Here is a 15623-nt window from a genome sequence, read left to right as displayed (position 1 = left end):
GGAGCACCCCCCCATCCTCCCCTGCGCCACATGGTCAGCCCTCGGCGCTCATTTTTGCCAAAACCAGAAAAGTTTATATTATTAAGCAGTTTTTTTTTCCCACCCTCCCCACCTTTTCTTCCTGCTTGCCTCTGCGAGGTCGGGGGGTCCCAGCGTGGGGGCCGTGCTGAGCCACGCCATCTCCTCCTGCTTCCCGTGGGGGGACGGCCGGGGCCGGGGCGAGGGCGGGGGGCTCCCCTGGGCAGCGTGCTCACCCCCCGCGAGAGGGCCCTGCTCCGGGCGGGCGACCCCGCGTCCAGGAGGCTGCCGGTGCAGGTACGGTGAACCCCACACCCCTGGGGCGGGCAGCAGCACCCCAACATGCCCCCTGCACCCCAAGCCCTGTGGCTGGTGGGGTCCAGCCACCCCCCCCAGCCCGTTGCGACCCCCCCCCTGTGCAGCAGGGAGAGCCCAGCCGGGGGCCAGCCCCGGCGCGGGGGCACGGGCAGCGGGCGCAGGAGCTGCTGGAAGCCCACGAGGGCCACATGGCCAAAATCCGGGCCAGGACCCAACAGCTGGAGCAGCAGCGCGAGGGTAGGCACTGGCAAGGGGTTTTGGGGTGATGGGGAGCCACCTGTGGGGTGGAGTTAACCCCCAGGGAGCGGGGCTGTGGGGACTGTGCTGAGGCCCCTCCTGCAGCCCCTTCACCGTCCCACAGGGCTGTGCCAGCGGCTGGCAGCGCTGGGGACCGGGGCAGGTGCGACCCCCCACCCTCAGCAGGGGGAACTGGAGCTGAACCGGGCCCCAGCGGTGCTGCAGGATCCTGTCGGAGGGCTGTGGCGTGGAGGGTGAGCCCGGGGGAAGGGGGTGGTGGTGCTCGCCATTAAGGGGGCCCTCAGCACCCCCCGGCCCCACCTCATTCGCCTGTTTCCTCCCCAGGGCTGCCCTCCGCCTCGACGCCCTCCTGTCAGCCGCCGGGCCGCTGGCCGCCGAGGCCAGGTGAGGGTCTGGGGGTGCCGGAGGAGCCGGGCTGAGCGTCCTGCCGAGCCCCGGCAGCGGCTGAGGCCGGGGCTGCGGCAGGGCGCTGCGGCTGTCCTACCTGCAGGCGGGGGGGCACAACCCGGCCATCTTGGACCAGCTCCTCCACCTCCAGCTGGAGGCCACGGCGCTGGAGAAGAGCCCCACGGGGCTGCGCGGGGGCAGGAGGATGGGTAAGCCCCAACCCCGGCCCATCCCCGAGGGGCCCCTGGCTCCGCAGCTGAACACCGAGGCAGCCCCGGCTGCGCGGGCAGAGCTCCCCGCCGCTGGTGCACAGGGCCTGGACGCGGCGGTGCTGGCCCTGGAGCTGGAGAACCGGCGACTGGAAGACGAGCTCTTGGCGCTGAAGGTCAGGAGGGAGAGACGAGCAGATGCCGGTAGGTGACGGGTCCCAGGGACCGGGGCAGCTCCCACCTGCACCCCCACAGCCCCCAGTTGCCTCTGGGGTTGCAGTTGTCAGAGCCCCTGGGCTGCACTGGGGGGGGGGGGCGGGGACGACAGGAACACTTGCACGGTCACATCATTGAGCGGGAGGGGACAACGTTCCCTTAGACATTGTGGGGGGAAACAAGGAGGGGAGAGTCACAGCAGCAGCACAAATGGGACCCCCCCAGTGACCCTGCACACCAGCCCAGTGGGACGACAGGGGAAGGGGTCGCTGGGGGGGGGGGGGGGGAGCATAAACCCTGCAGTGACGCGTTCCTGGCCCTCAGGCTCCCGGCTGGCCCAGCGGCACATGGAGGAGCTGGCCCAGCTCCAGGCAGAGGTGAGGATGCTGCGGTGCCACGTGGAGCAGATGGGGCCACGGCTGCCCCCAACCATCCTCCCACCCTCTGTGGCCCCCCCACTCCTGCCAGCCCTGCCTGTGCCAGAGCTTTTCGTGGTAAGAGCCCCCTCCCAGGGCGATTTCCAGCTTTGCAGCTAGGGGAGATGAGACAGGTGGCTGACCCAGACTGGATGATGGGTGCGGAGGTGTGAGCTTCGGGAGACCCTTTGGAAATGCTTCCCTGGCTGCAGCTGGGGACACCTCCTGCCCCACAGACCCAGGGCCACTGGGGCAGATGTCCCCCTCCCAGTACCGAACCACGGGCAGGAGGCGCTCTGCACACCCCATGCCCTGTGTGGCAGGGGGGATGCTGGGACCCCCCTCCCATTAACACCGATTTTCTCCTTTTGCAGGAGTCCCCCAGGGCAGTGCTGGGGCCAGGCAGTCCTGCAGGCCCCAGACACCCCTATGCTCCCCCCACCCTCCCCCTCGCAGCCCTGGAGGACCCTCCTCCTCCTCAGGACCCCCCAGCACAGCACAAACTTCTCTGAAGGTGAGCTAGGAACGGGCTGTATCCCCACAGCACTGCCCCAGCCTTCCCACATCCCCTCACCCATCTGGAGCAGAAAACGGCAGCTTTATTAACTAAAAGTACAATAAAGGGGTGACAAAACTTGTTATAGATGCAGGGACAGGGGCTCAGCACCAGCTGTATAACTAACAGCCAGGTCCCACGATGCTGGGGCTGAGAGGAAGCGTACAAGGGGCCCTCCTGAGACCAGAGAGGCTCTGGGCACTTCGGCAGCATCAGGCCCAGGCCCAAGCCAGCTGCCACTGAGCCGGCAGCAGAGAGGCAGGATCACTTTTCTCTCTCCTTTCCCTACAGCTTGCTCCATCAGGCGCATCCCCACAAGCCCCTTCTAGGGGAAGCCTGACACGAGGCAGTCGCAGCTCAGCCCTGGGAACCAGCACAAAGCCCCAGCACCATTTCCACCCTTGGGGTAGGGGCTATGTGCTACAGGTTTAATAAATGGCTTCACCCTCACGACCTTTGCTTGACCTTTTTTAAAAAAAATGCACACACCCACCTCCACCCCTGTCCCAGAGCAGGCCCTCAGCCCCCCTTGTGCATGTACAGAGACCATCACCCCCTGCTCCCACCCCCCCTCCCTTTCCACAAGCTCCCATGCACAACTGTAGGGATATAAAGGGGTAAAGTAGAGGCTGAGCAGAACCCTTAATGCATCTCCAGTATCCCAGCAGTTACAAAGGGTGTAAGCAGCCAGCCAAGCTCTTATCAGCCTTCCCCAGGCTGTTTAGTCTGCTCAAGGCTGAGGGAGGCACCCCAGGAACCCACACCAGGCTCAGCCTAGAAAGAACCAAACAGCCAGAGCTCTGACCCCAGGGCTTGTGCCCCATCCCCTGCCCCAGCAAAAGACAAAAAGATCTTACCTCGACTTGCCCTAGACACAAGGGCAGTGGGTTTCATTCAGCATTCTTCTTCCCAGCAGCTCCCACCCTGCTCCTGCCTCACTGGACAGATCTGGAGGGAACTTTTGAGGCTGAAGGGACAGGGAGGCCAGCAGTGAGCCAGGGCTAAGACCTGCAGCTCAGGGGCTGTGAGGAGCAAAGGCTGCAGCTTGTAACAAGGGGAGGGTTAAGACAAGGACCATTTGCTTACAATCTTTATTGAAGTCATACAAAAGTTGCCAAAAAGTGAAAAAATACACTATATACAAAACCATTTTCCTTGTAAGGAGAGGAGTGTCCAAGGTTAAAGAATTATCATACTGTGCTTTCAACTGCAGCCCCCGATTCTGCTTGTGGCCTTTTCTCTGTCTAAAAGAAAAGGAAAGGTTTTGTTTTTAAAAAAACAAGACACTGCCTTACAGCACCAATTCATGCAGCAGTTCAAGGTTTCTGTCATTTTAAGACTTAACTGACTACTCATGCTTTACTGGTCTTACATCAACTGTAGCCCAGGTAGTAAGTATTACAACAATACCTTGGGGAAAGGCCCTGTGCTGTACTTCAGCCCAACTCAAACACCCGGAACATTTCTGTCCCACCCCACAGGTCACAACTCTCCACAGCTTTTGCCCTTCCAGCCCACACAGTGTCAGACACCCTGGCACAACGTGCATCCTCGCCAACGGGGGAATATTCCCCATCTCATGTGGGACACCTTGTGAAGACCAGCAGGCAATAAACCCAGTGCATCTACCAGGCAAAAAAAACATCCCTGAACAGAGAGGGGAAGAGGAAAAAAAAAAAAAAAAAAACAACATGGCACAGACTCCTGCCTCAGCTGCCCACCTCCTCTTCCATTTTTTCTGCAACCTCATTTCCACTGGGGGCATCGTCACCACCACCACCATTGACAGCCGGTTCTGGTTTAGATTTCTTAGCTTCATTGTCTCCCTGTTGAGTCTCCTCCTCTGGTTTCCTCTGAAGACAAAATTGTTTAGTCTTCACTATGTACAAATTAAAGTTAAGTATTTTTTAGAAAGTTAGCATCTAGGTGTCATTGCACATTATCTATTCAACCTCTACTTGCCAGGTTCAAGACAGGTATTTAAGTGTTAAGATTTAACCAAAGCTCTGAAGCTTTGGTACAGAGGTCTCGACCACAAAGGATTTCCAGTAAGACATTATTTAGGTGCTAGTATCTATAGTGCTGAATTATCCTTAGTTATTGTTTGGCAAGGAAACATGCAACTGCTGAGCCAGGTAACAGTTAAGGGGGTAGATTTAGGGCATCTATGACACTTACAATCACCTGTGTAAAGCAGATCAAAGTTGCTCCAGGCAAACCTGAGCTGAAAGAGCCCAATATAACAGAGGCCAGGCTGTGCCACAGCAGCATACAAAATATAAACTAAGATCCTATAGGGGATAATTTTAGTTATATTAGCAAACAGTTCTAGAAGAAGCATATACCTCTAAAGGAACCTAGTGCTCAATACAGTATCTCTTTGAGGCAGTTTATCATTACTACCATTAGACTGGCTTTGCTATTCATCAAGTCCAATTCTCCATTTCCACTTGGAAAGAAGGGAACCCAACTCAGCCTGGTTGTTTGCCCTTTTCTTAAGATCTGAAGGTGACCCTGCTCTTCCTGCAGGTCCTCAGCAGAGGAGGGCACTTGTTCAGAGAACACCTGCAGAGTCACACAACTCAGCTCTTCAGTTAAACCAGCATGGGTCAGGAGGGGTGCTCAACCATCAAGAAGGGTCTCCTGGAGGCTGAATGGTTCCCAGACTGATTGGCTCCCAGTGGAAAGGAGTTTCATGCACTATTTCTGGTTTTACTTTTAGAGATTTTTTTCCCTTACAGAACTAAAAAGCTTTAAAACAAGAAATCCAATTATACACAGCAAGCCAGCGGTACGTTAACGAACTGTTCAACTAGTCATTTTTGGACTCACCTTTTTCCTGACGAGGTGAGAGATGTCTGTAACACACTGAGATGCACCATCAGCTGCTTTTCTTACTGGAATCTAAGACAGATATTGACACGTGAATAAGAGCAAACTGTAATCCTTCTAGCAGACAGGAATTATCAACATCCACCTTAAATTAACTTACTGTGGAAACAGAACCACTGTCTTCACTTTGTGCAAAGCCAGATGTAGTTCCAACCTTAAGAAAAGCAGAAGAAACAGTTAAATTCTGGCAAGACCACATACATATGCTGGTTTAGAAAGGAACAGAAAGCCCAACTCCATGTCTCAACACCCCATTCCACACTTAAACACAGGACAGAAGCAACATTCAGTCCATTCTCACATTTGCCTGATCTATCATTTCCAGCCCTGACACATTAAATTCCTATAGTAGCCTATCAAATTCCAGTTTAGTTTGGAACAATTCACGTCAGTGTATTTACTAAATACCCTCTCTCTCTCTATGTCAACTGCCTCGGTTTCCTTCTCACAATCACAGCCCATTAACAGTTGGGAGCAACCACCAGCCCTCAGTCTGTACGATCAAGCCCGAGCTCCTCCCATTACTGATTTACTTCAAGTTTTACTGGACGAATGTTTGGTTAAAAGGAAACCACACCACACTAACCAGAGTTGCTTTCAGAGCCAGCTCAGCTACTCTTGCACTCTTTTGAGACTCCTTTGAATCTTCTATCTTTTCTTTAATTTCAGGAAGAAGTCCCTTCAGTTCTTCGATCTCCTTCTCATCTTCAGGGGACCCACTTTCTGCCTTCTTTATTCGCTCCGTAAGCATTGCTAGGATGAAACAGTCACCGTGGCAAAACACCTCAAGACAAAGTAGCTGTCCAGTTACCAACCCCCAGAGGCAAGGAGCTGCTGACACACACTGCTTCAACCATTCCGGATCAGTATATCCCGTCACCCCTTTCAGGTATCAACTACTTTTAAGGCAGTTAAAGTCTGCTTCGACTCGTGAAAAGCTCCCACAGTCGAACAGTTCTAGAAATCCACTTACCCATCCTCTTGTCAATGACTTCTACGGATTTACCGAACTGCAAAACCGCCTCGTCGAACTGGCTGTTGTAGTGGTACGCCAGCGCCAGCTGGTAGTGACTCTCGGCAAGCAGGCGGTCGTGATCCTCCAGGTACTTCTGCTGCAGGGCCAGGCAGGCCTGAAACTCTTCGATAGCCTGTGTGTAGTTTTCTAGGGAAGAAGCCACAAGGTCCTTCCAAGCCACACTCATTTATCCAAACAAGCAAGATCTAAACCCTTATTCAGCTGCTCTGTATTTTATTAGACTTTATACAACACTGCCTCCCACCTCAAAGATTGTTTGCAGTCCAGTTCCTCTGGACTGTAAAGAGTGCTTTGTCTATTTACAGCAACACAGCAAACCAAGCAGCCAAGTCAAAACCAGGCACAGAAATCCTGCTGTTTTACCTGCTACCATGAATTGAATTTAACTGGTCACAACTGCAACTTCAATCTAGAGGTAAGGAGAGTCCCCTGCTAACTTCCAGTCAAGCTATCCATTGAATGAATTCTAGTGAAATAAAACACAGCCTTCATTTTGCAGCCCTGGTCCAGAAACCTGTCAGATTATTTCCAGTGCTTGTCCAGAAAGATTACACTCTACTTGGATTCAGTAAGATTAAAACACATTTTTAAATGCAGGCCAGGTACAACACACTAGAAGGCACAAACCTGGGGCTTACTTCCCACTCCTTTTTTTCTGCTGCATAACCCAGAGTCTTTCCTGATCATGCCCCAGGATTTTGGAAAGTCTAGAGTCAACCATTTTTCATCTGCAGTCTTCATGTTCTGGAAGTGGCATGGTACTGACACCTCCTATTGAACTCAGAGACTCACTGCTTCAGTGAGGAAAGTCTCTCCCAGGTTTCTGAAGTTAACCAAACCTTGCCTATAAAGCAGAACACAAGGCTGTTTTTGATCTGGTAACAAATTACTTGTTACTGAAAGCTTTCTTTCACCTTTCTGGAAGAGCACGGGCTATCCTGTTGAAGGCACTAACTTGTTCATCCATTGATTCCAAACCTTCTGACATGGCTGCACTATCATAATTCGACAAACTATTTTTTTTTTTTATCATCTTAACAGACTTAACTCACCTCCACTCATTTCAAAGTATGAAAGAGTGACAGAAAGTGGAACTGAACACTCTGTACATGAGATTTAACATTACTTACCGGATTCAACGCTAACTTCTCCTAGCTTTAGATGAGCTTGAGCAGCATGGAGCTGAGCTTCTTTTGTCTCTTGTCTAAGTCAAGAAAAGAAAAGTAGTTTTCAAGTTGTCATCAGAATATGCCACATCCCCCCAATTTACAATGAGTTTCTCTAGCACGTATCCAAATTAGGACTGACGTCTTTACCTCTTGTAGATGACTTTTGCCAACTCCAGCATGTCCCAGGCTAGCTCAAGATTTCCAATTTCATCCTCCTCACTTTCCTGTAAAGACTAGAAATTAATTAAAGATTAAGTGACTTGGTTACATATCACATCAAACAACACAACTAAGTTTCCAAGCAGTGTTGGCAAGGAATAAATTTGAGATAAACAGTTTACCACTAGAAGGTAAAAACAGAAGAAAAGAACATGCAGAAGAGGTTATTGCATCAACCAAGACTTTGCCTGCAGTGAAGATGTTTTAGGTGGAAGATAAGCTTACACTGTTAGTCAATATGGCCTCAATTACTTTTCCAGAAATAACAGGCACCAATATTAAGATTTTGTTTAAAGTGCTATTTAGATGAACCAAAAGCTAAAAGGAGTTGACATTTCACTTTTTTTTAAAAAGAGTTTTTGAACTTTGTTACAACAGTCTGAGGAAGAGACAGATAGTCTATTCAAGACAGTTGTCCAGCATGCTTAGTATCAGACTCTAATAGGCTTCAGAGTTTTCCAAGTGTTTTGACTGCTACATCAACGTAACACCCCAGACTCAAGCAGCATTACACTTCTCTCTACACTCCCACCCCAGTCATGCCTTACCAGACTCTGTGCGTTCAACACGCATAGCGAGACAACGAAACAAGCAGAGAATAAACCACCATTACAAGTAACTAACTTTAGTGACCAGCTAAAGCATCTCTCCTGCCTGCCCCTGCCTTCACCGGGCTGCATTACCCAGCAGCAGGCTGCAAGCATAAGTTTCAGTGTAGCTAAACAAGCCCAGGCTTACAGACAGAGCAGAGCCAGAGCCTACAATGCAGACTGCACATGACGCTGCCCCTTCCTTAGGCAGTACTGGGTTTCAAAAGTAATTTCCTACACGGGACTAAATTAAATACAAGTGAGCTTTTATAGAGATATTAACACAACATTTAGACAAATACTGCCCTCTTCCATGAGCACTGATATCAGAGCTCAGCAATCTCACCTTGTCTTCCACTGTCAATTCGTTCTCCTTATCTTCAGCTTTCTCATTTTCTTTATCTTCCTCTTCAGATTCTTCTGTTTCTACAAGGAAAGTAGGTGAATGAGAGCACTTCTTGTTACTACACTCGCTTCACATGGAGTCAGGCAGAACATATTATAACCAGCCCTTATCCTTCCAGTGACGGGTTAGATGTGTGATATAAGAGCACAGATACACTAAACTCTTAGCAGCCATCTTGCTGAAAGTGTTAGGTACCCTTAACCCTCGTTTTAAGTTTCACTTCATACTAACTAGAACAGAAACTTACAGACCCTTCACAGTTCTCACAAATGCAATGTGAACTCCCACTGAAGCCACAGGATCCCGAGCAGCCCCGGTGCTACTGGTCAGCAGCTGGACTTCGTGCTACAGGTAACGTGTTTTCAGCAAGATAGCTGCCAAGCTGTGTACAAATAAAACTGTTCCTGAATTTCTGTTCCTCCTGTCAGACATTTAAGTGGCAACTTTGTTAACGAACTTGCTGTTGTGCATCACTGACTTGACTTCTGATACTGTGCAGGAGCTTGCACCAACTAGTCTATCCGTAGAAAACATTTTGGGAAAATGTGAAGTATGGCTAATAACTAGAGCATTGGTTGACTTGCATGCTAGAGTTGCACACTTAGTTCCTGTATCATGACCACTGATTATAATTCCAGAACAGGAGCTTGATGGGGTGGAGACTAGAGGACCCGTGAGCTCATTGGTCTAACTCCAAAAGGCACACCTACCACTGAGAGGGCCAAACTTGCAAGTATGAGGACAGCTCAATCAAAGGTAAAACTGAAGAGATGTTCAGAAGTTAAAATTTAAGTAGTGGGAGGAGTCTGGAATGACACAGCACCAGACCAGGATGTTCAAGAGCATCCTCACACTAACGGAGTTGGGGACAAAGAAGCAGCAGTGAGTGTCTGTAAGCAGCCTGTCACAGGACAACGAGGAGTGGGTAACTACCCTTGGCTTACATTCAGTCATACTCTGTTAGGCAGCTGCTCCACTACTGAGCATTCACTGTGCCCTGCGCTACAAATCCTTTCAGTGTCCAGAACTACTTTATCTGAGTATGTGCCACTCTGAAAATAAGGCTCTTCCTGGGAAGCCAAGTTACTGACAAGCAAAGTTTCAATTATCAGCTCATCAATTAATTTATACAATAGAAAGCCCTGGCCTACTAAGACCACAGAACTAATACTTCAAAGTATACCAGTTTTACTAAGTTACTTTAACATAATCCTGAAAACAGCTATAACGAAGCAGGGAAGCAGAATGGCAGAAAAAGCTAGAGAGCAGGGAGACTGTGCTGGATAGTAGCATTAAGCCTTCAGTTTCCAAGACAAACTAAGTTTAGATTTGCCAACCAAATTCTCACTTGTAATTACCACCAGAAAGACTCAACTACAGAAGTCCTTCCCCCCACCAAAAGCAAATTTACTGTCTTGTTATGTATTCAGTTGTTCTTATTTTTCTGCTCCACTGTTTTAAAATAAAATACGGTTATAACCAGAGGCAACTTGTGCTTCAAGTTATTTGAAGGTTAGTGCAATAAACCCAGATGCATGCAAGTGAGCATCCATTCAGTATTCTCCACCAGCCCAGCCATTACTTACACATTTCACAGGGCTGTAAGTTTGCTTTCAAGATTTGCTTTGCAGTTAGTTAAGCGTTAGTCTAAAGAAACTGAGACTATTCACTATTCCTTGAAACTTTAACTTGGATGTAAAATCCTTCAAGAACCCCTTTACTGTACCTTTTCCTTATTTTAAGGCAAACAGAAAATTCTGAATGGAACACTTTTTACCCATTGTTAGCCAAATCCATCAAGTCATCCACCCACAAGTACTTTTCTCCTCTCACTGTTACCTTCTCCCTCTTCCATCAGGTCATCTTTCTCTTCTTTTTCTACCTTAGCACCTTCACCCTCTTCCATCAGGTCATCTTTCTTTTCTTCTTTCTCTACCTTAGCAGCTACTTCAGCCTTTTCTTCCATGTCATTAGGCGGCTCTTTGCCCTCTGTGGGCACAGGTTCCTTTGAGGACTCTGTCTCTTTAGATTCATCCGGTTTCTCCTCTGTAGCTGTCTCTACTGGCTCTTGTTTCTCCTCCACCTTCTGTTCAGCTCCTTCTGCTTCCCCTTCTGCAACTTCTTTCTGCTCCACAGCAACTGGTGCCTGCACTTCTGCTGTCACTTGTGCTACTGCCTTCGCTTCCACAGCTGCCTCTGCCTGCCCTTCTACAGCCTCTCTCTTTTCCACAGCTGGCTCTTTTTCTGTTGCTTCTGCTGTCCGCTCTCCCACCGCCAATTCTCCAGCCTCAGCCTCTTCCACTGCTGCCTTTGTCTCCTTGTCTGACACTTCTGTCGTTCTTTCCTTCTCACTTGCCTCTGCTACCTTGTCTTCAGGCACCATCTTCTGCTCTTTTTCCACTACCTTCTCTTCCACAGCTGCCTCCTCCTTTGTAGCCTCATTTTCCACAGCCACCTGCTGTTTCTGCTCTTCTGAAGTTACTGTTTCCACAGAAGCCTCCACCTTCTCTTCAGCCTCTTCAAGCTTTACTTCCTTGTCAGCAATTGCTTCTCCTGGGATATCTTTCACTTCAACATTCTCCTCTTTGATTTCCTTTTCAGGTAGTACTGGAGACTCCTCTGTAGACTTTTTGGCCTCTTCTTTTTCCCCCATGGCGTTATATACCTGTTCTCTCAACTCCTCCCTTGCATCTTCTACATGATTGAGGAAGCATAAACATTTCTTCGAGTTTAGTGATAAAGACATTAACGGGCACTGATAACACCACCCTCAGACCCTCCAGTGTTGGTTCGTCATCAGATTAGATGACATTCTTAAGAGCTCCATTTTCAAAGTAAAGGAATTAGGACACAACCAACATAACTTGAACTAAGCAAATCCCTTCCCCTTCCCCAGGCTGCATTATAGCAAGCGGCCGCTCAAGCAGTGTGCAGTTTTGCGCGCTAGCGTTTTTAGTCACAGCTAAGCAAGAGGTGCCAGTGCTTTAATAGTCTGGATTGACAGGAATTCCTGTATTATCTCCAGCTGCAAGTAGTACAAACCAGTTACTATTCCTGGACTTTTTACAGAGACTCTGATCTGTCCTACTACACACTCTGTACCGCTACAAGGTTACAAGGCAGTTCAAGTTGACTGTGAAGCTTAAGAAAGCAAGGTTGAATGTTGTGTTTCAGGACACAGACACCTGGTGACCCTTTACACATGCTTTAAGTGACCAGTTCTTTGCAGAAGTTTGAGGGTTTTTTTAATCTTTAAGCAAGATTAGAACAAAAAAAAAAAAAAAAAAAAAAAAAAAGAGTCCATTCAGGCTGCTAAAGTTTCAACAGAATTATTCAGGCTACCTCGGATATCAATGGACTGAACTTGGATCATTTAGACAAGAAAACGCACCTTGGTGACTCCACAACAGGGCAGACAGCTTTACATACCATCAACAGTTGGTAACGCAGAATCTCCTTCAGCTTTTTCCCCTTCCTCTTCAACCTGCACCCCTTCCAAGGCATTTCCCAGCACACCATTTTCCATTCTAAAGGGAACAAAAGTTTGTTATCCCTTAGCCCTTGTAATAACACCATTTTCACTGCACAAGCTGCAATGCCATGGCCCATCCCACCTCATGCAACCCCGTACATATGAATTTCTGTCTAAATGAGGATGAAATCCTGTTAGGCCAGGCAGACTCTTAATCTGCTAGCATACCTTGCCAACTCCAGGAGAGATTTTCCATAGTAAAAAAAAGCTTCTGCACACTCATCCGCTGTCTCACCATACTTTTTTCCCCTAAAAAAGTAATGAAGAATTATTTTGCCTGTGCCTACTTGAGATTTTGATATGTCAACTTGGAAGTTTAAAAATTCCTGGACAGGAAGAATCCATTCCTTAGCTCGTCTCCCATTGTTTCAAACAAATAATGAATGCTCCTCTCCTTTAGCTAGACATGGGTATCAAGCACATAGCAAAGCAAATTAATCTAAAACCCAAAGAGGTATCACCCTGAGAGACCGATCGATTCTAGTAAACAAGTGACTAACAAGCAACACTATCTCGTTATTTTTGTATTAACAGACATCAGAACCACACACTGCAAAACAAAGTATCAAATCCCTTCCCTCCCTTAGGGAGCTGCACTGGCAATTACCATCACAAAAGCTGCCTAAATTGCACACCCACTACAGTATTGTCCAACACTCCAGTTAATTTAAATAGTTCATCCTCTCCTTGGTTGCATTATAAACACAGCAGCATATGTAAGGTAAAAATCTCAATCTTTCTTGTACAAGCCACATCAGTTTAGTCAAGCTGAAAACCAAGCCCTACAAAAATACACAAAACATCCTGGTACTCACAGTAAGCTCGCAGCCTCCTGGAATGCATTAACAGCAGCTGGAATATTTCCCATTACCAAGTGTTTCTGTCCTAGACCCAACAGTTTCTTTGATTCTCCATCCACATCCATACTGGAGGGAGAAAAAAACATAAGTAAAACCAAATACAGGATATTCTGTAGTTTCCTTAATAATTTCATGTCCAGCTTTCAAAACCTAGTCAGCTTTCTATAAAGTGAGTTGCATACATTATGCTGGTTGGAACTACCAGGGTGGGAAGGTTGTTTCCTTAAATCTGGATGAACCTTTAGTTCTGATGACTGAAGGCAGACAGGTTAATTTTAACAAATCGCTGCAAGAAGGGGGTATCAGAATCTGATATGACAAAAGATGCTATAGAATGTACTTTACGGAGTTGCACACCAACATAACACCGAGTACCATAGAGTGTTTCACCAGACTCCGATACTACCTAAGCCAAGAAAAAGAAGAATAAACCCAATTTATGACTGCTCATAGCACATCATGAGGCATTTGAGAATAACGATAGATGCAAACCTTAGTTTCAATTCAGTGTGTCTCACAGAGCTCCATTTCCAAGAGGTCCAGAGGAGGACCGCTACGTGCTAGTCACGTACTCGTACCTCCCCAGTGCTTCCCCAGCACTGACTCACAGATTAAGAGCTTCCTAAACAACAACTGGTATTTGTGTATTTATTAGACCTTGAAAGGGTTTTGTTGGGGTAGATTTGTGCAGACTACTGGTGAGCACAAGTTATCAGCACCTACAGCGTCCACATCTGTTAAACTTCAGGCCTAACAACTGACTGAAGGGCGACCTTTTTGTTTCACTGACTAACCCCTGGGTTTCGCGTTCTCTAAGTAACTGACAACTCCGACCTCACCTGTCTGTCTTGTCTGTGGATGTGGAAGTGGAAGGAGCTGCCAATTCCTCTTCCATCCTGCAAACAAAATATTGAGTAGGCGTTAGTAACAGGCTACCCATTTTGTGTCAGGAACTGAGCTCTCAGGGGCGTGAAACCAGGGAAGGGTGCGCGCTTTCAGGTGTCTGGCCACCTGCAGCGAGTTCGCTCCGCTGGTTGTTTTTCGGAGAAGACCATTAGTTTCAGTTTTGTTCACTGATTGAGCGAAAGACTGTCAGGAAAGCAAATGTTTTGACGCTTGGGTCGGACCAAACCCGGCCGACAGACCTGCCGCCTAAAAACCAGGACCGCCCACCCGTGCCAGCTCGCAGCCCCGCGGCTCAGCGCTCTCCCCACGCGAGCCAGCGGCACGGCACCGGGTGTTTCGCCCTGCGATTCCCGGCAGGGCGGCTGACAGCCGCCGCGGCGGGCTGAGGGAGCGCGGGGGCGGCTCCGCGGGCGGAACAAAGGCCGGGCGAGGCGGGCGGCAGCCCCCGGCCCTCCCAGACAATGGGCGCCTTTCCCGCCTTCCCCCCGGCCCCGCCCCCCGCCGTTGGCGCCAAACCCCGACGGCGGCTCCTGACGGGCTGACGGCCCGGCGTCACGTGACACCGCGGGACCACCCGCCGCCCCCCCCTCCCCCTTCCACCCCCCCCCCCCCCCCCACCCGAGCAGGATCCGCGGCGTCGGCTGCCCCCAACAAAGATGGCAGCAGCCGCGCACGGGGTCACGTGGTGGTTCCCCGCGAGCCGAGCGGGCCCAGCTGGCGCTGGAGGAACGGGGCGGCACGTACCACCGCCCGGGGGGGGTGGGGGGTACCGGGGGGGAAGGAGGAGGGGTGAAGGGGGACAGGGCGAGAGCAAGACCCGCACACCCAGCCCTCCCCCTCAAAGGAAATCCTGCCCGCCGCCACCTCCTATCCCCCCCCCCCACCTCCACGGCCACCCCGCGGCGCGAAAGCGCACCCCCCCTCCCCTGCTGCCCGCCTTCCCCCCCCGCCACCTCCCGACACGCACACACCGGGAACGGGACCAGCCCGCGCGGCCCTACCTAGTCGGGGAGGCCGGCGCGGGCTCAACGCAGGGGAGAGCGGCGACGGCTGCAGACTGCATAGAAGCTGCTGGAGACAGGGGCGGTGGCGGCAGAGTGCAGACCCCTGCCCCTCCGGCTGCCTATATACCCCCCGAGGACACGCCCCGGCCCGCCTCGCGGCGCGCGCACGCCGCGGGGGGACTACCGCTCCCGGCACGCCCCGCGCGGCTGCGGCCCCCCAGCGTCCCGCGGAGGTTGGGCGCGAGGCATGCCGGGAAGCGTAGTCCCGAAAAGGACGGGCGGCCGGGGCGGGCCGCGCGGCCCTCTGGGAAGTGTAGTGCCGGGTGAGGCGGGGGCGGGGCCGCGCCGGGAGCCGCTGCCGCGCGGCATGCCGGGAAGTGTAGTCCACCACCCCCGGGAGGCCGCGGCCGCGCTGCTCCCCCCCCCCCAGTCCCGGGGGAAGCGGGGCGGGTTGGGCGGGGGCAGCCCGGCGGGGACGGGGAGCAGCGCCCGAGCCCGGCCCGTGGCTGCTGCCGGGTCTCCTCCGGCCCGGCGCTGCCTGGGCGGGCGGGCAGCCCCTGCCCCTGCAGCAGCGCGATCCGCAGCTCACGGACGCGGCGCGCACCCCGCTCCACCCCCAGCCCGTTCTCGG

General features: G+C 51.0%; 1 protein-coding gene and 1 long non-coding RNA gene across 3 annotated transcripts; one reads left to right on the top strand and one right to left on the bottom strand.

Annotated features, from left to right (window-relative positions):
* Window positions 1-2288: 2288 nt before the first annotated feature.
* On the top strand, window positions 2289-2831 carry LOC116963560. Its single transcript, XR_004408274.1, has 2 exons — window positions 2289-2336; window positions 2670-2831. It is a non-coding gene; the product is annotated as an uncharacterized LOC116963560 (long non-coding RNA).
* Window positions 2832-3455: 624 nt separating this feature from the next.
* LOC104365209 (nuclear autoantigenic sperm protein) lies at window positions 3456-15155 on the bottom strand. 2 transcript variants are annotated; one of them, XM_042783977.1, is made up of 15 exons: window positions 14990-15152; window positions 13922-13978; window positions 13038-13148; window positions 12391-12471; window positions 12120-12217; window positions 10530-11384; window positions 8631-8710; window positions 7623-7708; window positions 7437-7510; window positions 6244-6432; window positions 5857-6023; window positions 5371-5424; window positions 5211-5282; window positions 4100-4231; window positions 3456-3622 (listed from the first exon to the last, which is right to left on the bottom strand). In XM_042783977.1, exons 1-15 carry the CDS (start codon window positions 15049-15051, stop codon window positions 3569-3571), a joined length of 2172 nt encoding a protein of 723 aa, XP_042639911.1. In that variant the 5' UTR covers window positions 15052-15152; the 3' UTR covers window positions 3456-3568. The 2 variants fall into 2 exon arrangements, with proteins under 2 accessions (XP_042639911.1, XP_042639919.1); XM_042783985.1 differs by lacking the exon at window positions 4100-4231 and having other exon boundaries at window positions 14990-15155.
* Between the last annotated feature and the right edge of the window lie 468 nt (window positions 15156-15623).

The sequence above is a fragment of the Tyto alba genome, unplaced genomic scaffold, assembly GCF_018691265.1.
Source record: "Tyto alba isolate M040663 unplaced genomic scaffold, T.alba_DEE_v4.0 Super-Scaffold_1000006, whole genome shotgun sequence".
Lineage (NCBI taxonomy): Eukaryota > Metazoa > Chordata > Aves > Strigiformes > Tytonidae > Tyto > Tyto alba.
The sequence above is the reverse complement of the archived record's forward strand: the minus strand, read 5'-3'. Positions and strand labels throughout refer to the sequence as shown.

Excerpts from the sequence above, each read along its gene's own strand:
- LOC104365209 (XM_042783977.1), bottom strand. The coding sequence starts at position 15,051 with ATGCAGTCTGCAGCCGTCGCCGCTCTCCCCTGCGTTGAGCCCGCGCCG. Across the intron at positions 11,385-12,119 it reads TGCGTTACCAACTGTTGATG|AAGATGCAAGGGAGGAGTTG; the intron begins GTATGTAAAGCT and ends TCAATCATGTAG. Across the intron at positions 5,283-5,370 it reads ACAGTGGTTCTGTTTCCACA|ATTCCAGTAAGAAAAGCAGC; the intron begins GTAAGTTAATTT and ends TATCTGTCTTAG.